The sequence below is a fragment of the Oreochromis niloticus genome, linkage group LG5, assembly GCF_001858045.2.
Source record: "Oreochromis niloticus isolate F11D_XX linkage group LG5, O_niloticus_UMD_NMBU, whole genome shotgun sequence".
NCBI classification, from domain to species: Eukaryota; Metazoa; Chordata; class Actinopteri; order Cichliformes; family Cichlidae; genus Oreochromis; species Oreochromis niloticus.
The window spans coordinates 16,558,965-16,586,517 of record NC_031970.2 but is presented as its reverse complement, the minus strand read 5'-3'; the positions used below and the strand labels follow the sequence as shown (position 1 = coordinate 16,586,517).

The 27,553-nt window shown below is 37.9% G+C and overlaps 1 protein-coding gene and 1 long non-coding RNA gene across 3 annotated transcripts in view; one reads left to right on the top strand and one right to left on the bottom strand.

The window, feature by feature from the left end:
* cfap20dc (CFAP20 domain containing) overlaps positions 1 to 6,367 on the bottom strand; it is a 34,159-nt gene extending 27,792 nt beyond the window's left edge. The window contains exons 1-9 of one of the 2 annotated variants that reach the window (XM_025907211.1): positions 6,224 to 6,367; positions 5,985 to 6,074; positions 5,588 to 5,681; positions 5,413 to 5,485; positions 4,307 to 4,421; positions 3,992 to 4,139; positions 3,396 to 3,542; positions 1,149 to 1,264; positions 854 to 956 (exon numbers count right to left, since the gene is read on the bottom strand). In XM_025907211.1, the coding sequence (XP_025762996.1) occupies positions 854 to 956; positions 1,149 to 1,264; positions 3,396 to 3,542; positions 3,992 to 4,139; positions 4,307 to 4,421; positions 5,413 to 5,485; positions 5,588 to 5,681; positions 5,985 to 6,074; positions 6,224 to 6,244 (907 nt within the window). In that variant the 5' untranslated portion in view covers positions 6,245 to 6,367. The remainder of the gene's footprint in view (positions 1 to 853; positions 957 to 1,148; positions 1,265 to 3,395; positions 3,543 to 3,991; positions 4,140 to 4,306; positions 4,422 to 5,412; positions 5,486 to 5,587; positions 5,682 to 5,984; positions 6,075 to 6,223) is intronic. The other variant, XM_025907212.1, reaches the window with a different exon arrangement.
* A 24-nt stretch (positions 6,368 to 6,391) lies between these two features.
* The window catches only part of LOC112846901 (uncharacterized), a 37,392-nt gene continuing 16,230 nt past the window's right edge, over positions 6,392 to 27,553 (top strand). The window contains exons 1-2 of the long non-coding RNA XR_003220111.1: positions 6,392 to 6,569; positions 9,489 to 9,564. This is a non-coding gene — a long non-coding RNA (uncharacterized LOC112846901). The remainder of the gene's footprint in view (positions 6,570 to 9,488; positions 9,565 to 27,553) is intronic.

Genomic DNA, 27,553 nt, shown 5'->3' with positions numbered 1-27,553 from the left:
AGGCGAATCGGCTTAACAAACCTAAACTCTAATGAACTCTTCATTTCCTTTGTTAGCAAATTAGATAAAGTGGTCTTAAAGACCTGCACAGATTCAACAATAGCATATCTGCCCAGTAACCGAAAGGTCACAGCGCAAAACTGCAATGCCCCTGGTTTGATTACAGCCAGCGGGTGTGTTGCACATCACACCCCTCTCTCACCCAATGTTCCGTCTCTTTCTTTGCTGTCAGCGATTCAATTAAGGCATAATGCCAAAAAAACACATCTAAAAAAATATGACCTAATGAGGGTGTGGGGAGTGGTGCTTGTAGTATCTGTTTAATAACCCATCATCATTCTGCTCAGCATCGGCGCAGAAAAAAATGAGCAGAGGAAGTGAAAATAATATTTTTTTTTTGGCTTCTTTCCAAAAACTATTTTTTTTCTTCAGGTTTCAGCCTCTTTTTTTCTTTTTGGGTTAAAGAACTGTTTTTTTTTTAAATCCCTGTTGAAACCCCTAAATATCATTTTACAATTAAATATTTATCTAGTCCCATTTCCTGGGTTCTTCCTCATTTTCTAAACCTTGTTTAATGTGGCATGGGTTCCTGCAGATACATAACACTCCCAGTCCACACAGACATATGTTACAATGGTGTACACGCAGCCCAGAAAAGCATAACTTCAGCTTGAGCTAGTGTACAAAGAAATAGAAAGAAAAAGAAACAAAGAAACAGATCATAGATAAATAAAGACTGTAACGAGCAATGCTAAGTGTTTTAGTGATAAAATAGCAAGATGAACAGGGTATGTTCAGACATAGATAGCATTCAGACTCAATAAAATCACTCTCTGTACTCTGTCAAATTTACCCTCATTGAGAATGTGGGAAGGTTCTCCATGTGATAAATTCTCACTCTGGTTGGTAATGCTCTGACTTTCTGTAGTAACCTTTTGGTTCATTCTACTCGATCCCTGTGGGACGTAACCAAAGGAAACATACAAGTTCAGAGACAAATTTATTCTGTTTTGTAGTAAGTACAATTTATGGCAGGCATACAAATCATTCAGAGAGATATGCTTTATGTTCTTACAGGATTGGTTAGATTACTAATTTGGAAAGGAAAAAAAAGAGACTACATTTCTTTCAGTTCCATCTTATGTTACCTTGCTTTTTCTTCCAGTTAGGAGAGGTGGTCCAGAGGCTCTGGAGCCTGAGGCTGTGTGTAAAATGCCCTGGGGCCTGGTTCTACGATAACTGGTTGATCTGGCAGTGGTAGGAACTGCACAAAAGTAAGACATTCCCATTAGTTATTGATCTGAATTGATTAGTTCCTGTAGGATTTCTCTTATGCTAATACATAAGGCCATTTCAGTTTGAAGGGCACAGACCAGCATATTAAGATGAGGAAAGAGCTGTGTTCTTTCAAACTAAAAAGATCCCTTAAAGTCCCTTTGTAACTGTGAATAAAAATCTTTAGAACGTTCCCTTTTATGTAGATTATATACTGCAATTTTTTTTTAAATTAAATTTCTTAAACTATATTGCAAACATAATCAATAAGAAAACACTATGCACTTTACTAATGCTTAGCATTTTAATTAGAGTCTAATGGGCAAAATATTTTATGAGGAATGAAAATTAATGATTGGATACAAATTTGACTCTACTGCTGAGCTGATATAACGGATGTTTTTTCTTTAATCTAACAATCTGTTCCATTTCATCATGTGAAAATAATGGGCTACAGTGGGAGATGTGATATGGCGACAACTTGACCCCACTGTATCTGTGCCAGGACTCATCAGGACCACCTCTGCTGATGTTAACAGCCAAACACACTTTCTTGTAAAGCCTCATCAGAAGAGTGAGCAAATACTTTGCTCTCTGCAAAACACGCGCACACACATACACCCTACAATAAAAAAAGACAGAGCTTTGGTGGATTTAAGAAGAGAAAGAGATGATGTTGCCCCTGTTTGATACAGCAAGTTAAATTAATTGAACTTTACTGCTGGAATGTGTACATTCCTCCAGAAACTTGAAAAAGAGTGATATAACAGCAAGAACTACAACAAGATCTATGTCTGCATAAGCTAAAAATATTTTTAGAACAGACTTTAATTTATGAGAAATTTTTGTCTTTGGGATTAAGAGAATGTCTTTGCTGAAGCACAGAGATAATCAGGGCTTGTTTGTTGTTGCATGAAACAAAGTGCTGTAGCTTACTTTTAACAGTTTCTGACACTTTGGCTACTGAAGGATCAGCATTCACCCAGCAATTCTGTCAAAGTCAAAATTGGATGCCTACTTTAATAGCAATCGTTTTAATTATGATTAGGAATGTTATGCTAATAATGCAGATGCTAATTATGAAAAGATATTTCTTGTGCGTGGTTACTGCTCTCTTCTATGGGCACTGCTGGTTGACTCAACATGACTTAGACAGCTGTCAGAACAAATAAATATGCACTGATAAAAAAGGCCACAAAGGCGACAGAAGTGGATTACTGGTGCATGTCTTTTTGTATGAGGAGATAATTGCAGCTCCTTGAGTACAGGTGAGGCACAAATGAACACAAAAATGAAGACCACGGGAATTTCATTCCAGGAAAACAAAGTGATTATCATCACAGTGCCTTTGTAGCAAACACTTTCTAAACATGTAACCATTTGTGAACCGTTTCCTATTCATCTTTATAAATAAGTGAGTTCATGGGTGGACTGTGGCTCATATTGTGTACTCTCAATGTATAGACTCACATATTTAGCACTCTGATTGTAAGTTACTCTCAAAACAATGAACGCTATCAACCTGCTGTGATGCGTTAAAGAAGACCTACACTAAAGGACAAAAATATCTGACAAATTATGTTGACCCTGTGAACATTACATTAATTTGCAATGTTGTAACACACCACTATTATGCTATAGTAACTATCACATCTCCTCTGGGAAAGAGCTTTGCGCGGATTTTTAAATCCGGCTGCAGGGATTTTATCCACAACATTGTTGGTGGAGTCAGGCACTGATGCTGAAGATAAGGCCTGTCTTTGAGTCTGCACTCCAATTTATCCCAACAGCGCTCAGTGGCATTGAACTTGGGTTTTGTGCAGAAAAATTACTTCACACCTAACTTATAAAGCCTTTTTCTTTACAAACCTGGCTTTGTGCAAAGGGGTACTGTTATCCTTCCAGATAAAAGTCCTTCCTCCAAACTGTTGCTGAAAAGACTACCAATCTCAGAAACAAAGGGTCCTAGTCCAAATAGTCTAAATCATCTTTGTTAAACAAAGCAACAGCTACTTCATATATGATTTTAATGACAGTTTACACTTTTACACGCTTTATGGTTGCTTTTGATGAAATTACAATTCTCAAAATGTTTTTTGTTTGTGTCTTATCTTACGTACCACAGTCAGAGTTAGAAAGACCAGTCCTCAAATCTGTCTTTCGCACATTTTCCCTGTTGAACACCTGAATGACTTGGTTCACATCTGGTGGGAACTGGCAACTGCGCGGGATTAAGTCCATGAAACCAGCTCCACTGTGAAACATGTCTAGATTGGAAAAAGTAACAATCTCACACTAATATTAGCTATAAAATAAGCTGAAACACATTATTACAATATATAACATCACACCACAAAAGTAACACTTTGATCAACTGAAAAATACGAACTGACTGAGACACCCTTTTTGGTAGATAGAGTAGGTGTGCAGTGGGCAGCCAGTAATGTGCAGCTGTTATCACTGCTGAGCCATATCAGCCTTGAACAAAATCTACCACTGAGTTCTCAGCCAGCCACAGAAAAACAGCCAACTGTTTGTCTCTCTATCTCTCCAAACACACAAACATAATTTCACACAAACTCACAAGAACAAAGACCACTGGCTTGCTTCTGTGGCAAGTACTTAGGTACTGTATCTTTATTAAACACATTTGGAGTAGCGTATTGGGTAAGTCGATAAAACTTCAAAATTTGAAACCAGCAACCAACTGCTTTACCATCATCTGACATTCCCGCATGCTCCGTTCTTACAGTGAAGATTCTCCGGACTTTGCAGGTAGCGAACAACGTGATGCCATCCAGTGTCAAAAATCCCTTGAACAGTTCACCGCTCAGTGATGTAAGGTCGATGCATAAAGTTGACCACTGAGACAGCACATACAATATGAATTTGTAGTTAAAAGCACCACACACAGATAAAGCTCAATACCTACTAAGAAACATGGAGAAGGAAAAAAACAAAAACAAAACAAACAAACAGCTGACAGCAAATTTAATACTAAAGGAATGTCAAAGATGAATAAGATACTCACAACATTGCGTTTCAGTCCAACAAAAGGTATCTTTGCATGCAAAAGTGCGGCAGACACCTCTTTATGCACTGTTGATAAGTGGAGTCTTCTTTTTAGGCCCTCTGAATCAGTTATCCTGTGATTAACAGACAGCAAAGTAGAACATGAATTATCACCAGCATCAGTAGTGCCACTAAGAAATCATGACCTGTGAAAACAAAAAGCTTTATTGGTCTCTAGAGTAAGCTCTTAAAGATGTTTTCACTTTTATCTCACGCTGTGAAATCAGCTGTCATGACATGCTCAAATGGAAGAAGAACAACGACACACAATGTTTTCACCGATTCTTAAAATAGTGTGCGAGTAAATAAGCAGGTAAGTGTAAGAAAATCATTTCAACTTCAGGCAATATCTCTCCCTGATGCTCTTGATATCCAAACAGCAGTTTCTACTGCATACTGTAAGCTGCAGTTTACTGAAGATTTTTTTTGGTAAATATAGAATTTACCAAATTAGACTGAAATAGAATAAAGATTGAAATAATGTGTGTTTTATCCACAATGTAGAGTGGCATTCTTCTTTCAGTGACTAAATGCAGCAGTGACAATATGTGAACACACAATTGCATTATGCAATCAGAGCCACTAAATGCAAACTGTGGAGAAAAACAGCGAGCACTTGACATTCACATTCTACATTTTAATAATGTGGCTGTTCAGAATTTATAGTGGCACACAAGATAAAAGCCTTCTTTGTAACAAATTGTTGAACAATATCTTAATAATAAATGGTTATTTAGGCTGTTACATAACAGTCAATGAGGCACTTTGTTTTCTAAGTGGCTCGATGGGTTTTTTCCTACCAGATGTAAACAAGCTGTTTTCACTGTGAGCCCATTGTTATTCAATCACTATTTCTTTGTCACACTGTACATTACTGGAAAAGCATTTTTCACTGTACATTACAATAAGCAAGTACTCTAAGTGAGTACATAAAATGTTATTTTGTTCTGCTGACATACATTTTTCAGCCAGAATGTTAAAGATTTATACCGAAATGTTGAAGTCAGCCAATTGAATTAACATTTATAACATTTGTACCATAAGAACAATCTAATCGCTACTTACACAAGCTCAGCAGAAAAGTCATGACCGTGAGGAACATTGACTTGAAGCACCAAAAATCTTTGGAGAAGTCCAACTAAGAAAAAAAAACAAACGAAAAGAATGAGTTACTATTAATATTTAGAATTAAATAAAACAACAAGTTGCACATGAATGTATGAAAGTAGTGGAGACTTACGAGACATTTTGCCATTCTCTGGCATTTGCATCTTGACTGTCTGGCTGCTTCCATTCAGACAGTAAACACATCCTTTGACTTCTTTATTATACTCCTAAGGGAGAAAATAATGCATAAGAGGAATTGCTCAGTCTCCGTGTGTTATGACCAGAAGACTACCTGTTGTGTAACTGCTCTCAGAGATGCAAAATTTCTTTTGTGTATTTAGTTTTTGTTTGTTTGCTTTTTATCTGAATAAGTCTATAGCATATATGTTTGGAGAAATGCAATTGTTTCAGTCCTCATATGCAGGTGCCAGATTGTCTTTGAGAGGATATAAAGCCTATAGTGTGATTACGTTACTAGTAATAAGCTAATAGTAAGTTAAACATACAGCTCTAAAAAATAAATAACTAACTTTATATATGGCTGACGGCCCTCCGCAGAGTTTCCATTTAGCCGCAGGGTCTTTTCCTTGTCCACTGAAGATCTCAACCACAGCTCCACCCTGCAAGAAACAACTAGTTCTCGCTAGCCTGCAGTCGATGTTACATCAGCCTGAAGCTCATATCAGCCCCAAAGAAATGGTATTTTTATACACAGGGCAAGAGTTTTAGTGAATAAAGGGTTAAACTGATTCGGTTAAAATAAGCTTACCTGATAATTATTCCTGAACATTTTACATGACACAACGTCAGCGGTGTGAAAATACTAATTTGACGTGGGCGTACACCCCTGTTCAAATGATAAAGGCAGTTGAGGAACACCAGTTTAGCTAACTCTGGACACGTCTCCATAGCAACCGGCAAAGTCCCGCTTGTAGAGCCCAAATCTCGCGAGTGTTTCTGTTTCTGTTGTTTGTGTGTTTCCGCTTACCTTAACCTGAACAAAATCCCTATTAGAAGACAGATTAACCCCACAATCCAAATTTGACATGTCTTATAAAGCGCCACCTGACCAAAGGTTAACTAACCAGTCATTTTTCCTAAGCCTTCTGACAGAGGTAATTAGTACTTTTTTTTAATATACCTTTATAATATACCTTTACCGATGGTAACTGGAATAATGAAATCGGCACAGGTGACTCAAAGAATTCTCAGCTGCTATTTTTATTGTAAATAGCTGTTGTCGTTTACCTGCAACTCATGAAATTCAATAGGCGAATAACCTACTTTCACTTCTGTTTAGAAAACATCCTGTCTGACACGTAGTTAACGCAATTTTGAAATTAATTTGATGGCAAGATTAGCGGCCTACTTCTGACAGGGTGTTATAAATTAATCAGACATAATAGTTACTCATCGTATAAATTAGTCCCGTTATTGACAAAAATGGAGCACAATGAAATTTGAAAGATTTAAACAAGAAAGCTCAGATCACGAAATGTCCTTTGACTCTGCTTTTTTCACAACCAAAGTTTGTTATAGGCCGTTTTTATTGGATTTCACTGCGGGGATTTGTTTTGATGTTTGTTTGTTTGAGAGAAATAAGTTATCTTTTATGTCTCATCATATTTCATGTTGCCAGACAATGTAGATGGGGAGTTTAGCAGTGAAAAGAAACCTCAGAAAAATACAACATTTTTTTTTATCAAGAAATATTTGTGGAGTTGCAAAATGTAAGATGTGTTAATTATCCCAAGAATATCATTCCTAAAGGTGCTGCTTAACAAACAGTTAAAAATAGACCAGTGTTTAAGTTCTAGCCTCTCTTGAAATGCTAAAATCCATTATTGTGTCATTGTCACTTGCTTTGTTTACCCTGGCAGCAAAGCTATTATGAGATCAAAAAGATGTCTTTTAATTAGCTACTCAGGGAGGAAACATCCGGAAGTACAACTGTATGTCTTACAGCTTATTAACATTTTTTGCTTGTATCCGACTTCAAATACGACGTGGTCTCAGTTATTTATGGATATAGAACAAAGGAAAACAAAGAAATCTATCCACTCGCACCTATGACTACAGTGAGTTTGCCAAACAAGTACTGCAGTCATTTTCATTGTGAGGGAGTTTAGTGTTCAGTGCCACACCAACACCAACATCTTAAAACAAAGCATTGTAACAAAAATATAATGTTGTGAACTGTGAAAATTCTCATACCAGCAGATGAATAACCAAACACACGTCTCCAGTTTGTCAAATGTCAAGTATACACTCACTGGCCACTTTATTAGGTACCCCTCTTCAGCTGCTCATTGATGCAAATATCTAATAAACCAATTAAATCCAGCAACTCATTGCATTTAAGCATGTAGACGTGGTCAAGATGACCTGCTGAAGTTCAAATAGAACATCAGAATGGGGAAGAAAGTTGATTTAAGTCACTTTGAGTGCAGTGTGGTTGTTGGTGACAGGCAAGCTGGTCAAAATATTTCAGAAACTTTTGATCCAAAACCATCTATAGGGTTTACAGAGAAAGGTCTGAAAAAGAGAAGATATCCAGTGAGTGGCAGTGGCGGTGGCTCTGGGTAAAAATGCCTTGCTGATGTCAGAGGTCAGAGGAGAATGGCCAGATGACTTTGAGCTGATTTGAAGAAAAAGGTTAACTCAAATAACCACTTGCTACAATAATTTGCATGGCAAACCTTAAAGCAGATTGGCTACAGCAGCAGAAGACCACACTGGGTGTCATTCATGTCAGCTAAGAACAGGAAACAGACTACAATTCACACAAGCTCATTGGCTCAGGATGGTGGGGTGCTTTGAGTCCCTTAGTACCAGCTAAACATAGGTTAAAGACCTACCTGAGTGTTGTTGCTGGCCACGTTCATCCCTTAATGAGCACAAGGCTTCTTCTGAGGGCTGCTTTAGCAGGATAAAGGGCCTTGTCACAAAGTTGAGATCATCTCACGCTGATTTCTTGAACATGCCAATGAGTTCACTGATGGCTCCACAGTAACCAGATCTGAATTCAACAGAGTACCAGTGGAATGTGGTGGAATTGGAGATTCACATCTGTAGCAATTGTGTGATGACATCGTGTCAGTATAGACCAAAATTTATGAGGAGTGCTTCCAGCAACTTGTGGAATCTGTGCCATCGAGAATTAAGGCAGCTCTGAAGGTATACCTAGCAAGGTGTACCTAATAAATTGTCTGGTGAGTGCCATAGACATTGGATCATGTTTTGTTTTCTTTTTTCCCCTTTGATTTCCCAGTTTAAAATTTACATTGTAGCCAATGCAGGACTTTTTGGCCTAGTTTCATCTTATTTTCTTTAAAACAAAAACTTCAACCTCTAAGCAAGGTAAACAGCTTTAGCTTTCATTGTGCCTCTCTGTTGCATAAAAAAAAATTAGGATGTCTTATGGAAAAATGGAGAAAGTCGATTTCCTGCTTATTTATTAAAATGACAATAATTTTATTTATCAACTTCAGAATTGTGTGGTTGTGCTTTCAATCCGTCATTTCTGTTACAACCAGTAAATACAGGTAACCAAATTTACCAGCACTGAAATCTCCAAAATTACTACTTTAATAACCACAGCCGTCAGGCCTATTGTTGGTACTCGTTGCTTCGCAGATTCCTTTCTTATTATTTACTCTACTTAAATAATTAGATACCTTTACAAATCTATCCACAGCAGAACAGAAAGTCTTGTTTTAAAGGTTGATAACCTTTTATGAGTGTGGTATTGGAAGATATATAATACTTAAGATTATCTTATGCTGTTCAGTATATAACATATACAATCTACCAAGTGTAAAAGCTCATTATGTTCTTTACCTAACCTTAATAGAGAGTACTAAGGTGAAGAAACTCCATCAACCACTGGCTTGTAGTCTCTATATAGTCTGTCCTTTCTGAGTAACTATTTTATTATGGATGCAGAATTGTGTGTAAGATGTGTGCAAGATCAGAAACAGCGTCAACAGAGCATGGTACTTTGAAAGGTTCATAATTGACTTTTTTCTCTGCAGAAATGGCTTGACGCTGATTGGGACAGACAGCATCATTAAAATAAAGCCTGGCATGCAGTGAACACTGATGAAGCCGGTATGGAGAAATCACTTAATAAATCAGCTCTTGTTAGCATACTTAATTATGACTAATTATTCAGTCATTATTTTGAAAAGAATCTATTCATTTACAACAGTCAAAACACATCAATTACTGTTCTCAATGTTAGTTCTGAAATGTTGTAGGGTGACTGCAACACAGAGGATTTCAATGGAATGACCACAGTCATGTCACTGATACTCTCAAAACACTGGCTTTATCGTGAAACTATTGTGCAGTTCAGGGCTTCTAAGTTAAACTAATCATTTCCATGACTACGCATTGCATTTACACATGATTTGAATGCAGGGATTGAACCTTACAGATGAGCATTTCAGAGTATAGTAGCAGACCTCTACCTTAAAGCCATTTGTATTGATCCAGTCTGGGTTTTTTCTTCTAAATGCTTTGCTTCTTTCAGCATAAAAAAAAATGAAAAAAGATCGTTTAACCACCAAAAGGAATGGATCCCATTATGCAAGTGGGTTTCTGTTTTTTCTTAACCCCAGCCTAGGCTAATATATTATAATTTGTGTTCAGTTTGCCAGCTATTGCTCATGAATTCAGATGAATTAACCTAAATCATTGTCAGATGATAGTTGGTAGGTGGTAGTTTTATGAGTTCCCTCTTTTGTTCCTCTCAAAGACTGTGTACTTGCATGCAACCAAAGCCTGCTAAAACACGATTAGTGAATAGTATACAAGCATACAGAATGAGAAAACTCACATCTGAAAAGTCTTTTTCCTACAGATTCTACATATTCGTTTGCAGATATGCAATAACCTCCAAAGTATGTAGGCATAATAAATGTGCAGCCTTGGAATATGAACACATGCTTCCCTCGAGTGTCATCACAAGTTCAAAAAGACAAACTAATCACAGTGAGGAGTCAGATATCACGGTCATTAACATCCTTCATAGCCCTCTTCCTTTTGCTAGCTGTGACACGTGGGACAAATTCTGGACTACTATGGCTTTTGTGTTTCAAAAAGCTTTATGCTAGTCTTTTGATAGCAACTGAGCAGGAAATCACAAAGCTTACATTACAACACAGCAGTCCATTATATCTGCTCATGTTTCTCATGAAGTCCTATTTCACTTAATGTTTCAAATATAGCACAACCTACATCTCAACCCCATACCCTTGAAAAGGGCTTTTGTCTTAGCTCAATTCGAATATCTCCTCAGACTTAAGTCCTTACTATGTGAAGTGAATTTTTTTTTTTCACAGCATTGCACTGCACAGCATTCAGTTAAATTTTGTATACATACTGTGCCAGATTTTATAGTGTGAATTTCAACAGCAAGCTGTGAGCTTGAGCAAAAGGTCCCAGCTTCTGGTTTAATAAACAGTATCACCTTGAAAGGCCAGCTTTTCTTTTATATCTGAAGACATATTTAGGTCACTGTGTTCTTTTGTTTTTATTCTTTATAGAATTGCTTTCAGCTAGTCTACTAGGATTACCAGTAGGTCAGTGGGAACAAGTACATTACAGAGAAACATTTAGTGGAAGCATTGCAGCTTTTTTATTTTGAAAATAGCAGTGGAACCATTAAAAGACAAAATAGCAAAATCTGTGTTTCCATTAAAATTACTCTTGGGAGAATGTGACAATAACGTATGTACAAACATGCCACAGCTCGAGGGACACGACCATGAAATGTGTTCACATACATAGGCACAAACACGTACACACGAGTAAAATATGTTTTAAAGCATTTTTTTTTAGAAAGAACAAGCACTTTAAAGGGTATTAAAGGTAAAATATGTGAGATTTCTCATCAGAAATAGTGAACACAGAGGGGGCAGCGTTTTAGGAAAAGTATTACCATGATTTTATGATCGAAATCTCCCCCACCAACCGCCTCCATCTGTGCACTGCATTCACGTGGGATAAGAAAAGTCTGTGCTTTGCTGACATCTGTGGTCAGCGGCTACATTAATAGTATACCAACTGTTGAGTCTGCTGAAAGGCAGCAACATGTTGTCCATCCGTTGGTGGAGATTTCACTGTTTTTTGTTTTTTTTTTCCTTCTTCTGTCCATGAATGGATTTCCATGCTGTGCTGCGACAGGAGTCCTCCTAAATTTGGGCCTATAATGCTGTCCAAACTTTTATTTATAATGTTGGCTCCATAACTCCCGTGCTGTAAAGAGGCAGAACATAGGTTCAGACGGCATAAAATCACAGCAAAAAGAAAAAAGGATCAACATATTTGGGCAGAAAAAATATTACCTCTGTGATTTGTGCGAGTTTTTTTATTTAAAAATTAAAGACATATCAGCATGGATCTTTGAAAATATTACAAATTACTAGAGGTCCTGAGGTGGTAATAGTCACATGTGAATAGTATTAATCATACTATTAACAGCAGTTTACCTAGCAGTCTAGAAGAAACAAGTTCAGCATCAAACTTAATTCCTTTTTTCTCCAAAAGCTGTCTGAGGCAATGGAAAGTGGTGCAAATGTTTATTCTTGTTGCATTTTTATTTTTATCATTTCATTTCTTGAAGAAGCTTCAGACATTGTTCTGTTTACTGTCTCAGCGTCAGTTCTACTTCTTTGTTCTCTCTCTTCTTTGGACTCAAGGCAGGCTAGATGCAACATTGATTTACTGTGGTATTATACAAGGGTAATGCCTGGCAATAGCTCAACTTTGCTATATATCTCTGGAATGCAGTGCATAGAGATCTTGGATATACTGTTGCATTGTTTCTTCACATTTTGCTGATGTATTTAGTTGAAAATTCTGCAAACTGTAACTTCACATTTGTGTAGCCCACAAGGAGAACTTTTATTTCAAAGCTGTCTCGTTTAAATTACATACCAAACTTCCCTTAAGCCTAAAGATGCACAACAGTCTTCTGCAACATTTTCTCTCACTGAAAATCCCAGTTGATGTGGATTGAAAAAAGAAAATCATGTCATCATTGTTTTCATAGTTTGACATTTTATAGCCTCCCTGGATTTAAAAACTTTACTGTGATCCAATGAAGTGTCACGCTAGAAGAGAAAAAAAACTGTACCAAAAGGTGAGCTGAAAACAGAAAAACGAGAAGAGGACTGTCATTAATTAAAATTAGCCCGAGGCAGTCGGTAAAATCATGAAGGAGGGTGCTGATTAATTTGTCAAAGTACGCTGTTTCCAAATTTCATTTCGCTGTTGTTCTGAAAATACTGGACACCTCAGTGACAGGTGATAATTCGCATGCATGGCTGGAGACACTTTGTGTATTTAAGGATTTAGGGTTCTGAATTTGACGATTAATAATTGCTTGTTATGACGGAGGTGTGTTGCTTGGGGTGCAAGGAAGCATGTCAATGAACACAACACACACACACATAGTAAAACCCCTAAAACATGCCCTGAGACAAGGTTTTGGAGCAGCAAAGACTGATGAATGTATCTGTGAAATATAGACAAAAAGCTGTGGATCTTTGAATTGGCTGGGACCATGAGGCACATGATGAAAATGCATTGCCTCTCTGATGTTTGTGAAGATAACTAGAGAGCTCTGCAGGTTACAGTAATGCGCTCCTAAAAGGAAATGAAGAAAAATGGACTGTGCTGCATTAAGTCACCAGTGTTCACCCCCACCCCAGCCCCCAGGTCTAATATTATTTTCTACACAAAAAGATGAAAACATATGGCATAAATCATACAGTTACAATACAATGCAGAGGACCCTGAATTCTTATAACCAGTTGGCCTTGTAATCCTGTCTCTTCTTTTTCTCTTGAATATATGACCAATTTCTTTTCCCAAGGCAAAACTCCTCATCACACATTAGGCGTGAGCAGAGCACCGCTAAAATATCTGCAGTTCTGATCATGACTCCACTTGATGTTAATGCTGAAAGTGTTTCTTTTTTCCTTATACAGTTAATTTGTCAAATGTTTAAAAAGGCAGTCAAACTTGACTTTCGTGTGTGTCAAAAGTAAATGGAACATTTACATTGGTATATAAAGACTTCACAGAAGGTTGTGTGTGTAGTATTTATTAAATACTAGCTGTGGCACAACATGGCACCCGCTTACACAAAGGAGAATTCTTGTATATTTAACAAATGGGTGTAGCTGGATAGAGCTTTTGATTTCAATAGGGTGAACGTCAGTGTTGATCAAACACATTACGGCAACAAATATGCTCATAATGTGTAGTTATCACAAGTATTGCTCATTTTACACTCGCCTATTAAAGTGGGTGAGACAGAATCTTTATCCTTGTATTGAAACGACTGCATCGGGCCTAATACACTTTAGATTTCCAATAATAAATGGATTAACCTGGGGACTTTGGGGGGCGTAAGCCATTACTGCAAAAGCTAATTCCTCATGACAAGAGCTCAGAGTACCAGAACTTTTGTGCTAGCAAGGCTCATGTCAGCAAGCACTATTAATGTTCTGGTAAGACAGACTAACAGCACACGGCAATGGAAGATTCAGTGGCTTTATTCATTCCCACTCTGGGTCTGTTTGTTGTTTTGCCAGAATTGCTGATTATTTAATCAGCAACTCAAGTAAAATACTTTTAAAAGGGGGATTGGTTTGTTTAATTATATATTGGAGTTGTTGTTGTTGGATTTAAATTTTTTTTTTTTTGACTGATTAATCTACCTTGTGACCAAGGCACTTAGTGCTTTTTTCCCCAATTTCCCATATTATTATATATGTATACTCAGAGACACAATATAAACTACCACATTGTAGTTGTTCAGTACTGGTACAACACTGGCTCTTCTTCACTGACTGGATGGCTTGTAAAATGTACAATATGTGTGAAATAGTGAGATATTTTCCCAAAATATTTCTTTGAATTTTTTCACATTTGGCAACCATTTGTGAGTAGTTGGACTACCAAACTGGTCATTTTTAATTCCAAGGCAAGTGAACAGGTCACCTGTTGGGAGGCAAACTACCTGCTCCAAATAATCACCGTCCGACTCGGAGTGACTCTCAGACAGATTGGCAAGGGCTGGAAATAATTTCAATCTAATTTACAAATGCAGACCGATTGCCAGTATATTGCAATCAGTCTGAGTCAGTCTTAGCTGGTTGTGTTCTGGCTATATTCCTGTATTGAAAGCAAGGTTGCATAACACCTATATCACTCTGCACTTAAATTGCCATTGTGCAGCAACTACATCACTATTTATGGAGGAATTTCTGATTCACATCTATGAGGTTCTAGTTGGACTCTAAATGTAAATAGTTAATGTGAATTTCTGTCTATGTAAATGGCAGTAGACTTGCTACAGATGGCAACAGATTTGCTATTTTATCCAGTTTATCACAGTTAATCACTGTATTACCACAAACAGATTGCATGTAATTGCCAGCTTGACCCCATTCAATGACAAACTCGTAGCAGACTGATAACAGAGTGATAGCAGACTGACTCCGTCTTATTGCCAACTCGATGTACCAAAGTTGCTTTGAAGACAACAATTGTCTGCCAGGAGTTGCAGATCTGGTCCCTGTCCTCAAAGCAACCATATCATAGACAACGAGACAAGAGCTTCATGAAATTTCCCCCTTGTGGGACTAATAAAGGTATATCAATCAATATCAATCAATCAATCAATCAATTGCAAACAGTCACAGTAGTGCCAAAGCCTCAAACCACTGTCCCTAGTGTGAAGGTAGTATTATGGATTCTGATAAATGTAACATAACAATCTGTCACAGGTTTATAACAGTTTATATAGAGGGGAAAAATCTGTGCAATTTTCATGAATGTTAGTGTAATAACAAAAATGAGAAAAATCTTTCTAACCTTATAACAATAATGTACTGTTATATGTGATTTAAAGTAAACTGTAATGTTTACAACACATTGTGGATTTTTTCATTTTTTTAATCATTTTTTTCTTTAACTATATCTAAAAGTGACGCTACCAAAGCCAAATACACATCAGGTTGTCGGTGTAGCATTTAAGTCTATGCACACTGGCTGTTTTGAAAAGGGATAGTGAAAAGCTATTCATCTTTCTGATGTTGTAGATATTTTATTAATTAAACTAGAGGTCTGTCTGAAACTATAATTGTAAAGAGGCTTTATGCTTATTAAATAAGAGGTATGCTGCTTCTGGACAGTCCAGACAAGCGAGAAGCAGTAGGGGAAGACCAATTTTTCTAACCAGCTCAATTCTTTTCATGTTGTTGGACAGCTGTGAATAGATTCGAGACTGGTTCATCCAACCCGTCTTTGTAAAAATTACAGTTGTAGCTGCATGTGTGCGCTGTGTGTGAGAGAGCTGGAAAGAGAGTAAGACAGATGGACAGAATTGGATATTTTCTGTGGTAGTTGGCATAGCTTGACTAAGAGCTCAGTGGTGGTTTTGTTTAACCCTGATAGGGCTCAGCGGTACTGACAGAGGCACATTACTGGCTACCAACACCCACCTAAACTACCTGCCAGTAAACAGTGCTCTGTCATTTTCACCTGATCAAAGGGGATGTTTTATATTTTTTTGGGTAATTTTACATTTTATCTGTAAATGTAATATATGCAGATATGTCTCAGTGGAACTGGCTTCATGTACTTGATCATTCATGGATGCCAGGTTGTGTGTGCTTGTGCTTGTGCTTGTGTGTGTGTTTGAGTTTCTACCCCTGGAGGTAAGCTTGGCAGTGTGACAGCATTATGGTTGTTAGTATCTTCCTGCAGGTTGAGATAGCCCATATCAGCAGACCAAAATCATGCATTTACATTGCAAGTAACTTGGTCTATGTGCTGCTTTGTTTGCTTTGCTGTTGTTAATAACCCCACTGTCTATGGCACACTGCCAAATTGAGGGGGAACAAAATACAGAATAGAAAGCATCTTTTTTCAACAATATGCACATGTAACCTTGTGGGTCAGTAATTTTAAATCACTTACTGTGTGCGCACTGGGGTCTTTGTTTGGAAGCTACTACACTGGACGCCCCAACAGCAGGAGAGCAATTATACATAATAACACTGGTTCTGTTATCCGTAGCTCCAAAGTTGCTGAAGACTTAGTGATTCCCCAGTGAGGTCATCCTGGGTTCGGCAAATTTCACTTCATGGGAGAAACCTGATCCGTGTTTCAAGTACAATTTATGCAAAGTGTATACAAGTGTGAGAGTGTATTGTAGTCACCTTGAATGACACGAAGAGGACTGCAGCTCAGTCAGCTTAGATTGGATATATATTTGTGTGTGTATATGTCTTCAGCTGTGATTTTTGAATTGTTCTTTCAGAATGTAACCCCTTTAAAATCTTGGTGTTAATTAGTTACAGCATTTTTTAAATGCCTAAATGTATCAACAGAAAAGATGATAAAACATCAATGAACAATCAATAATGACAGCAAAAGGAAAAAGAAGTGTTCAAATAAAGCCATGCAAGCACTGTTTCCTCTCACATAACCAGCGTTTATAAAACTTGTGGCTACCTCACACATCATGGAATGTGGAAATTATGAGGAAATTTAAAATAAAGTAAGTCTTATCATTACATTTATCGGCTGTTTACACAAACATTTTATGTTGTACTCGGGCCACTTAGTGCTATTGTTATGTGGTTATTCAGTTACTGCAGCTGCATTACTCTTGTCAGCTGCCTGATAACTTGTGTTTTCACACTCTCCGGCCACTAAATTAGGTAAACTTGTTGAACTGTGTATTAACACAGATATCTGATCAGCAACTCCAATGCACTGAGGAATGCTGAAGTTCAACCAAGCATTAGAATGGCAAAGCTCATTTAAGTGACTTTGAAGGCGGTGTGGTTGTTGGTGCCAGGCGGGCTGGTCTGAGTTACTGTTGATCTACAGGGATTTTCCCTCATAACCATCTCTAGGGTTTACAGAGAATGGTCAAAGAGAGAGAGAGAAAATATTCCGTGAGCAGCATTTCTCTGAGGGAAAATTGTTAATGTCAGAGATCAGAGGATATTTTCCAGATTGTTTCGAGTCGATAGGAAGGCAACAGTAATCACAAGGTATGCACAAGAACATGTCTGAATAGACAGCACATTGACCACTGAAGCAGAGAGACTACAGCATGAGAAGACCACACCGGGTTCCACTTCTGTCAGCTAAGAACAAGAAGCTGAAGCTACAATTTCCTTAGGCTCACCAAAATTGAGTATTAGGAGGTTGGCAAAACATTGTGTGGTCTGACAAGTCTCAATTTCTGTTCCAACATTCATGTGATAGGGTCTGAATTGGGCATAAATGACGTGAAAACATGGATGCAGCCTGCCTTTTATCAACAGTTCAGGCTGGTGGTGATATAATCGTGTGGGAGATATTTTCTAGGCATTTTCTAGCCCTTAAGTACCAACTGAGCATAGTTTAAAAGCCACAGCCTAACTGGATATTGTTGGTGACCATGTCTGTCTATTTCTGACCATAGTGTACCCATTTTTGATGGATGCTTCCGGCAGGATAACACACTATGTCACAAGGCTCAGATTATATCAAGCGTGTTTCTTGAACATGACCATGAGTTCACTTTACTCAAATGGTCTCCACAGTCTCAGATATGAGTCCAATAGAGCAACGTTTTGGGATCTGGTAGACTGGGACATTCACATTCCGAAAGTCCAGCAAATAAATATGTTGCAACTGTGGGTCAATCTTTGAGGAACGTTTCCTGCACTTTAGATCGATTCTTCATGGAATAGATTCAATTCAAAACAGTTTTGAAGCCAAAACCAGTTCTAACAAGATGTCCCTAATAAATTGTCCAGTGAGTGTATATGCAAATGTTAAATAATGTCAACATCTATTCATTGCTAAAGATAGAAATGAGATTTGTGCACATGTATCACAAAGATTCGGCTCTGATATAAGAACACCCTGATGGCTATATGGACAGCTTTATGAATTTGATGTCGATGCTTATTTAAGAGTTTTAATTTTGAATCTCGAGAGCCGTACACATCTGGAGTTGTTGGCATCTGGCACGTTGTGGATACATTGTAAATGAAGACAGTGGTTGCTGTCAAATGGAGTCTGGTTGTTTTCTCACGTTTAATGAGGAGCTGCCAAAATAGACAGCACACCTGTGTTTTAACCCTTACGTGAACTGATCCAGTATTCACAATCTGTGTGTCACAGAATACAAATTGAAAGTTCATCAAAACATGACACAAGACTTATCCTCATTAGTGCCAGAGACAAAAAAAAATTGTTTAACTTGGCTCGAGCTTTTCTATACTCCCTATTGGTCATTTTAATTTAATTTGCTACTGAGTATGAGGCATTTGCTGAAGCAAGCTATATCTTGAACACATGCCTGCACATAATAATGTCCGGCCCGCTGGGAGAAATTAGTCATCTAATATGCTTGCACTGCCACAAACTAAGATTATCTGATGTAATACAGTTATTCCTGAGTGGTATATAGTTGTGTTAGAAAGGAACCATCTATTATGCTCAACACAGTGAGGTGTGCGTTGAAGGGTTTAAACACAATGAGAGGTTATGAAGCAGAAGTTAGTCATTCCATCTCCATCATCTTTTCTGCATGTTGCCATGGTTATGTAGCCGGTAAGCCACTTTGTTTCCAGGAAATAAATTGAAGCAGTTTTAAAATAATTTTATAGCAGAGGTGAGAAGAAAAAATCGAAAAAGCATTTTGTAAATTTGTCTTAAAACTTTAATTCAAAGCTTTCCATTTAAACAAGTATACTCTCTGACACGTGTCAGGGTTTCTCTAGACCAGAAGTCAAATTATTTCCGAGTACAGTAAAAGGCGACGATTTTCTGTTATGTTATTCATTGTTTTTTGTTTCAGATCAACTAAAATTATAAATTTTATAATTATGTATTGCGTAATTCGGCAAATGAAATAAAACTGCTGGGTATTTTGCCTTGACTCGGTCTAAAACGGTCTAAAACTTTGAGCCATGGCAAAAAGTGGAAAACATTCCTCTGTGCTTGAGGATCCCTCTTTGTTCACAGTTGTTTTATTTCTTTTTTGTTTTGTGGGGTTTTTAGTTTAAATAAATGGCATTCAGTCAATTTTCCAACCTCAGATCATTGTGATGCATTTTGAAGTATTAACTGAATGTTTGATTTTAATGTACATCCATTCAGAACAATGCTAGCTTTCTTTTAACCCTGAGCTGGGCGTTACATTCAAGTATGATTGGTCACTTATCTAGAGAACAGTGTAGTTGATATTCATGATATTCATGATATAGATATTCATGTCATCTTAAACACTGCAAGAAATGCAGGAGAAATGTGTCCACCCTAAGGGAATTATATTCTTAATATAACCACCATCTAATTTCCAGTAAAAAGGGACATACATATAAAGTGCGCACTTGCAAGCCAAGTCTTAAGGCACTGGTGAACAGGATTTAGTGCAGGATAACATGTAAAGTGCAGTGTTTGCATTTTGTAGATCTGCATTATTCCAAAACAGGCAGACAACAATAAAGAGCATGTTGGCATCACTAAATTAACACATTCACATTCCCTGCTTCAAGCACACACAATCAAATCCTTTCACCAAGTTGTTGTATTGAAGTGATTCAGTGTGTAATATTCAGCAGGTCTCATTTCTCAGGTGTATTAATAGTCTGCGTTGTTTTTTTTGTTTTGTTGGATTTTGAGTAAGGTGTTGTCAGGTTTGCTTCATAAGTTTTTCGGTTTGGGTTCCAGCTCTGTAAAATTGTACATTTCTCCGCTATATTTACTGCTGGTTACTATGTTTCCATAGTAACACAGATATGTGAGGTGCCTTGAGGTCAACTCATTTGTAATACTAATGTAGCCTTCTGTACCATATAGAGACACATCATGTGTACAGAATACAGACAGAGTTTTATGACCAGACACTGCATCTCTATTTTTTTTGGCTATTTGCTAACTGGACCCATTAATGGATATTAGCTTCTAATGGGTGCTTAAGCTCTACTTGGGAGTTTTTAAAAAAAACATTAACTGAGCAAAACCACAGCAACAAAATCTCAAGTGCAAAGCCATAACTGGGGATTTCATTTTTCTTCCAGTCTTTGTGTTTAACGTGCTAAACACATCTCAGACCATCTGTGAACTGAACACCAGAGGTAAGGTTTGTATTAACGGCTTGATATTATATTTAACAATAAGGAAATATATTATACTATATTTCCTCAAACAAATACATATAAACACAGCTACCTGGACAGTCCCCAAACAGAACAGCAGCATCAGTGTTCCACTAGTTCCACAAAATCCCACGCAGTGTGACTAGCAAAGTAAACAAAATAGGAGCAAAGGAGGAAGTCAGATGACATTATTACACCATGAGTGGGATGAATTTAAAAAAAAACAGACTTTCACATAGGAGCAGGATGATTGTCCGTTCAATACCAGCAGTTATGTAAAGCACAAAAAAGGTCTTATTCTGTAGATGAGGCGTCAGATCAGAAAGCTCGTGCTTCTTTTTGTTTGATCTGGAAGTGTCATTTTTGGGCTAAGGTATGTCTCAGGGCACCAAAGGCAGTTTTAAAAGATTTATTGAAAGGCAAGCAGTTCTTAATATTGAGTGTGAAACTTGAGACTTTGGTTCAACAGCGGTGACACAACTGGGATCTCTGAGGAGGAGGAGAAGAAGATGGATTAGCTGAGGCCAAGGTGGGTATGAATTATGTAGTAAAAGGTGGAGGTCAATTTTAACAGTCTGGCTTGGAGGCGAGTGAGTGACTGAGGCTCAGGAGCGGTCTTCGGGGGACAGGCGAGTTTCCAGAAAGGTGACTGGTGCAGCGATGAAGAGTGGGCAAGCACGTACGTTTCAGGTAAGTCCTCTTTACAATAACAAGATTCAAAGTTGAGTGGCTGTTGGAAGAATGACAGAGCAACAAAGTTTAGTTGACAGAAAAACAAGCACATGCAGCTAACAAGCAGATTACCACCATGAAAGACAATCTGGCAGTGATCTGCTGCACCATCCACCCATAAAATACCCAGGGATTGGTGAGGTTATTCGAAGCAGGTGGGAGAAGGACAGCCTGTGCAGAGAGACTCCACCCAAAGAGCACAGAACTCAACCTGAAAAATCAACGAGACTCTTAAAGAAAGGAATACAAAATCCGGGAAGTCTTGAAATCAGACATGAAAAATACACGTTTCTGTTTAAATTTGACTTGACTGGGCAAATGCAAAGTGGCTTGGTAAAGACAGATATGAAGGTATTACATCAAGAGAAGCTTAAAAGGCACAGAAATGAATGAATTAAAGCAGAAGCATGAACTTTGGAAAAGTTAAAAGCCCAGATAAACATTTCTTACCCAAAATATTTATATATCATATGTTTTTTTATTTGTATTTATAATAATAAAATACCTCAGACATCATCTGTAATATACAGAAGAGAATTTTATTGAAAGTCAATGTGGTAGAATTCATTTACCAAATACTACATTCCACTTCTGCAAGAGAAAAATGTTCAGCGTTATTTGAAGAAAAAAAAATTAAATAAATGCAAACCGCTTACTATTCGTTGAAACATTTTCCTAAATGTTGAGTCATTTCGGTAAAACATTTGTGAGTAATCCTCTGTCAGCCAGAATGGCACCTTTGGCCACAGACAGCAGCCCTTCTTTCATCATTAACCTTTACCTCACTTTCAAATTACTGTATAATAGAGTAAGGTAATCTTTTGCACTGCTTAGAGGAGACCTTATGCACTGCATTAAGTTCATCGGTTTCTACAGTCTTCTTAAGATAAAAAAGTAATTTCTAATACGCATGAAGATAAGACCCTACGGAAACTCTTTCATTTTCTGCTATGTGGCATTTTGAACTTAAGACAGAATCTTTACTTCACTATCTGTGAGTCTAGAGACTATTAGAGATTCGCTCTATGGTGTATTTTGCAGAGGAAACATAGTCATTTCCCAGCTTTACCAGTGCATCGTTATGTGAGTGAAGGCACGACAGCAATAATTGAATAACTTGAGTCGTGGATAGACGTGAACTATGACAAAAAAAGATTCATTCACTGATGTTCAATATTAGTGAAAGAGTGAGGGGGAGACTCCTTCCTGCAGCTCTTCAGGTTTGAGAACGCTTGGTTGACAATTCTCTAGCCCCTGCAGTCATAACGGTATTCTCAGATCTGCTTCAAAGTGACTCATCAGCCCGCAGGCGCTGTGACGCTCCTCTTCCCAAAGCAGGTCTGCCTGTGCTAACATCTCTTCTGGGGATGGAGCTCTCTCCCGAGCCCCAGAGCATCACAGTTATTTTACTTCAAGGATGTTTTCTTTAAGGGAAGGCAAGGTCACTGCTTGGTGTAGGCACACAATACACTTTGTGCTCACACCATTTTAAGTGATCCCATGAGCCCTTCTGCATGAAAACACAGTGCAGCTAGATGTTTGCAAAGAAAATAAAAATCCAAACTCAAAACATCAGATGCAAATTTGTAATGGAAATTACCAAAGAAGGGACTCTGTGGTGGGAGAGTGGAGGTGGTGGTAGTTACTCTGGGGTTCATCTTGTTGTTGTATTTCACAGTAATGTGGAAGTGTGCATTTAACACCTGATCACATTCAATTGCTTCTTTAAGTTCTCCTCAGTTCTTCAAGACATAAGTAAACCCAATAAAAAAAATAACAAAAGAAATAAAATGCAGGGCTTTACAGTCACATATCACAGCAGCGAGGTGACCTGCAGGGGTGAAAGAAGAGGATGGGTAAATGCAAGATCCAAGGTAACGTTGCGGTCTTAAAACAACACTGTGATCACACACACACACACACACACATACACATGAAAGTTATATAACATGTTTACTTCTGAAGTCAGTATGAGACCTCTCAGACATGTCAGATTTTTAACAACAAGCAGATACCATCTAATTTGACACCGTTTTTTTACAATCTATTCATTATTTTTCTGACATTTCCTTTTGTGCCACAGACAGGTGGCATTTCTACATAAAAACAATTCATGTGAACTGCAACCTCACCTGCACTTAGAAATTAATGGCAATAAAGGCCGGTAATTACAGTTTGTACATTACTATTAGTAGGTGCGTACTTGAAACCTGCTGGTGTGGTGGTCCAGGCATGGGAATAAAAGGCCAAGAAGTCCTTGAGACCAACCCAGAAAACACTGCTTCATGCAAGACCATTGTTTCATTCACTGCAGACACAGAAAAAGCAGTATCAGATACACTACATTATCAGGTACCATATCCAGTCTTACACTCTGCTGCTTTGGTTAAAGTTTGGTTGTAGATGCAGGTTTAAAATTATTCTTGAAGATAAGAGGCATTCAATGTGATGGTGACCATAGAAACCACCAGTGTAGGGTTTATTTTTACTTAAATATTGATAAGAACAAGAAATTAGTATAGCTCTCATCTTGAAAAAATCGCCTCTTGGGAACAGAAATGTAAAGCGATTAACCCATTCAGCCATTTCTTCCACTTATCCAATTTAGGGTCACAGGGCCTGCAGCCTATCCCAGCTGTCATAGGGCGAGAGACAGAGCACATCCTGGATAGGCTGATAGTCTCTAACACATAGAGACAGACCATTCACGCTCACATTCACACCTACAATAAATTTAGAATCACCAATTAACCTTACCCCCATGTATGTTTTAGGAAAGTGGGTAAGCTTTTAGGAGCAGCCAGACTATCCTTGAGACCTCTGGAGGTGCATAACGAAAGACATCAAACAGAAGACAGCTAGAGCTTCCTTTCAGGCCTACAAAATAGTGAGAACCTACCAAATAGAGGGGCCATATTTAAAAAAATCCATCTCAGTTAGGTTTAGGGTTAGGTTACACATCTTTTCATGCAGTGTTTGGCATACCCAAATGGAAAGGCTTATATAAGAAAAAACAGAAAGTGCATAAGACTTCATTCTGAGAAAGTAACATCTAGTTCTGAAAATGTGTGCGTGGTTAAAACATGTCAAAGTTACAAACCGATGTTCTCCCTTTCTTATCTGTTCACATCCAGCACAAAATAGCAGGCAAGAACAGATGCCATGCATCCAGTATGATACTTTATAATGCAGTAGCCCGGTTCATGAGGAAAAGATCAGTCTCAGCAACTCCAACAATCTTGCCTATGTATTTTATTCAGCTCTGTATTTTTGGGGGGTGGGTAAGTGCGTTTTTGACATTTACTGCAAACAAACAGAGAGAAAAGCAAAAATGAACCTCCTCAGCTGAGGCCAGAAAAAAGAGCGCAATCATCACTGATGCCTCTGAGTTATTTTAATTATGACACAGTGCACAGAAAAAGAAGGAACGGAGGAAAACAAGGGGGAAAAAATGAAAATCAATAATGTGGCAAGGTGACGTATGCATTGATCCAGTGTGATGACTTCTACTAATGAAAAATAATAGTTAATAACAGACTTGTTTGTGGAAAACAGAACACTCCTCTTAACAGGATATTAGAGTGACAGAAATGGATAAAGGGCCTTTAAAAAGTGCTTATCTTGAACTCATTCAGCTGTCTTTCTCTGCATAGTCGAGGCTATTCCCCCCCCAGCTTCAGAGCCAGAAATCCAAAGAGCAATTTACAACAATGTTGACAGCGATTTGTCTGCAAGAAGTGCTTATGGGGAAGGGTATGTTCGATACACATTCCCTTGGCTTGATTCTTTTCCACTGCCGATGTCATTTGTGTTGGATTGGTAGATAAGATGTGTCTCAGCTGAAAACCGCTGAAAAGGCCTTGATGATGCTCTCCATATGTTCGGCTACACGAGTTCAAGTGTTATGCAGTCACTTGGGTGATGAAAGACCCCATCACTGATGAATCTTGTCAATGCCTCATTAAAAACGAAAAGGGTGGTGAATTCAGCACAGATGATTCGCTGATGAGGTCAAGATGGAATATGGAAAATACATGTTAAATACATTAATGTTACACTATAATGGCACAGAAGAAAATGGAGGGGAAAAATACATAAATCAGTCATTTCGAATATGTGATAACTTCAGGCTAAGATGCAAATAAGTATATTATTCATTTGTTCTTTATATCAGCTTACCGGAGTTCACTGTCAAACAATCTCATTACAGTGTGTTCTATTTTTTTCTTGATGCAACTTTTATGACTGATTTCAGGGTGACTATAGAAGCTGCAAGGAAACTGTGCCAAAGACTGTTTGCTTGAATAATGAACATGACCTGATAAGGTTGAAAAAGATGCTATTCTCACTTTAATTTATGAAGCTTCACCCCGGAGGTATGAAAGTATATTATTTCTCTTATGATTTACTGAAAACCGCTCTCATTATGCGACAGTGAATAATTGTGGCATGTACTGTATGTTTGTTAAAGAGCTGAAACAACACTTTCTTATATACTGTAGCTGGCACTGCTAGGCTGCAACGTAAACACGGATTACTTGGCAGTTGGTTTGGCAACTTAAAGATGTTCAATCTGCTCATTTGTGTCTCTAATCACCCTCCGGTTACACATGATGCCTTTAACGACGCCCTCCTGCCACATAACTCCACTAAACAACATGCTGGGGATTGGCTCGCTGCTGTGTCTTGCAGAAGGAGGGGAAACTCTGTCACCACTGTGTACCACCACAAATCCCATACCTTCCTTTTAACCTGTAGTAACAGATTGTTTGGTTACTCTTGGGGACAAGGAACTCGAGGTCCCTTTTTAACTATCCAGTATTTACACTCATCATTCATTTGAAAGCATGCTCTCTCTTTTTCCCACAGAAAAAGTCCAGCATTCAGTTTTATTGTTAGTTTTTTTTTTTTTAGTTCTCTTCTTGCTCCCTTCCCACTCCTGGGGGGAAAATAAAGTATTGCTCTTTAGCTGCTATGTTTTGCCATGTTCACTAGCTAGTCAATGGCTCTGACTGTCTCGAAATTGTTTTTTAAGAAGAAGAAAACAGCTCCCTGCTGTTACAGCAGTACGCGAGTGGGAAGCTTGGACCAAAATAAAGGCTAGATAGATAGACAATGAGATGAAAACTCACAATAAAGCTCTATAGATCCATTGACATTGTCTTATGTTCTTTTCTTTTTACACATCGCTGTTATGAAAAAAATATCGATTTAAGCGGCTTTAAAGTAATATAATGCAAGCCACCAGTGGATGCTTGTTTTGCAACAAAAGCCACCAGAAAGGTCCACATCAAGGGTGAATGGGCATTGTTAGCTGCGGAGACAACCACTGACCTGATGGCCAAACACTCCAGACACAATGCACATACACTTCACTTTACTTTAGCTGGTGCCTATTTATTTCTCGGGTACTGTCTGAATGTTTTTGTTCAGACAGAAAAGTTCAGTAAGGGTGTACTGCTGATGTTTCTTTTAAAAGGAGGAAAGACATTAAAGAAAAAATAGCATCTCTGGAAGATTGCTTGGTTTTTGTTTTTATGATCAGACTCAACGTGTTTCCCGATTTACCTTTAAATCGCACAGTGACCTGTGTGGATCACCTCCATCTTGGCATCACGCTTGGCATCGGCAACCTGCGGTCCAAGTAGTGTTTGTTGCTTTTCCAGATAGAGAAGGTGGTCATACTCACGAGTGCATTCATTCTCAGGTGCAGGGCATATTGAATTTCAGCAGTAGAGGGCACAATGGCACTTTCACACTAGCCCACAGATTGATGCCTTTAATTAAATTACAGTAAATACGTTGCCTTTTGTGAGGACTGTCCACACCTTCAACATGCATTATGTCCGACCACATGATGTGCTTTCCAGATAACAGGCCCTGAGGGCAATTACATTACGACTTTAAATCATTACTTTTACTGATGATTATGACTTTAAATGCATGCTACATCTAATTCATGATTCTAAGCATTAAGGTCACGCGCAAATCATAGTTTTTGATATTCAAATCAAATAAAAACTGATTATTCTATTTTAAGACTATAGTGATGCAAGTCTTTGAAATGTACTGCTTCTAATTCATCAAAGGCCAACATGAAAGTATTTGGGTGTTTTTTATGTCTTTCTTTTAAAATATTCAGAAACAATCAGAAATTGAAGGCTTTTTTTCTCAGAGAG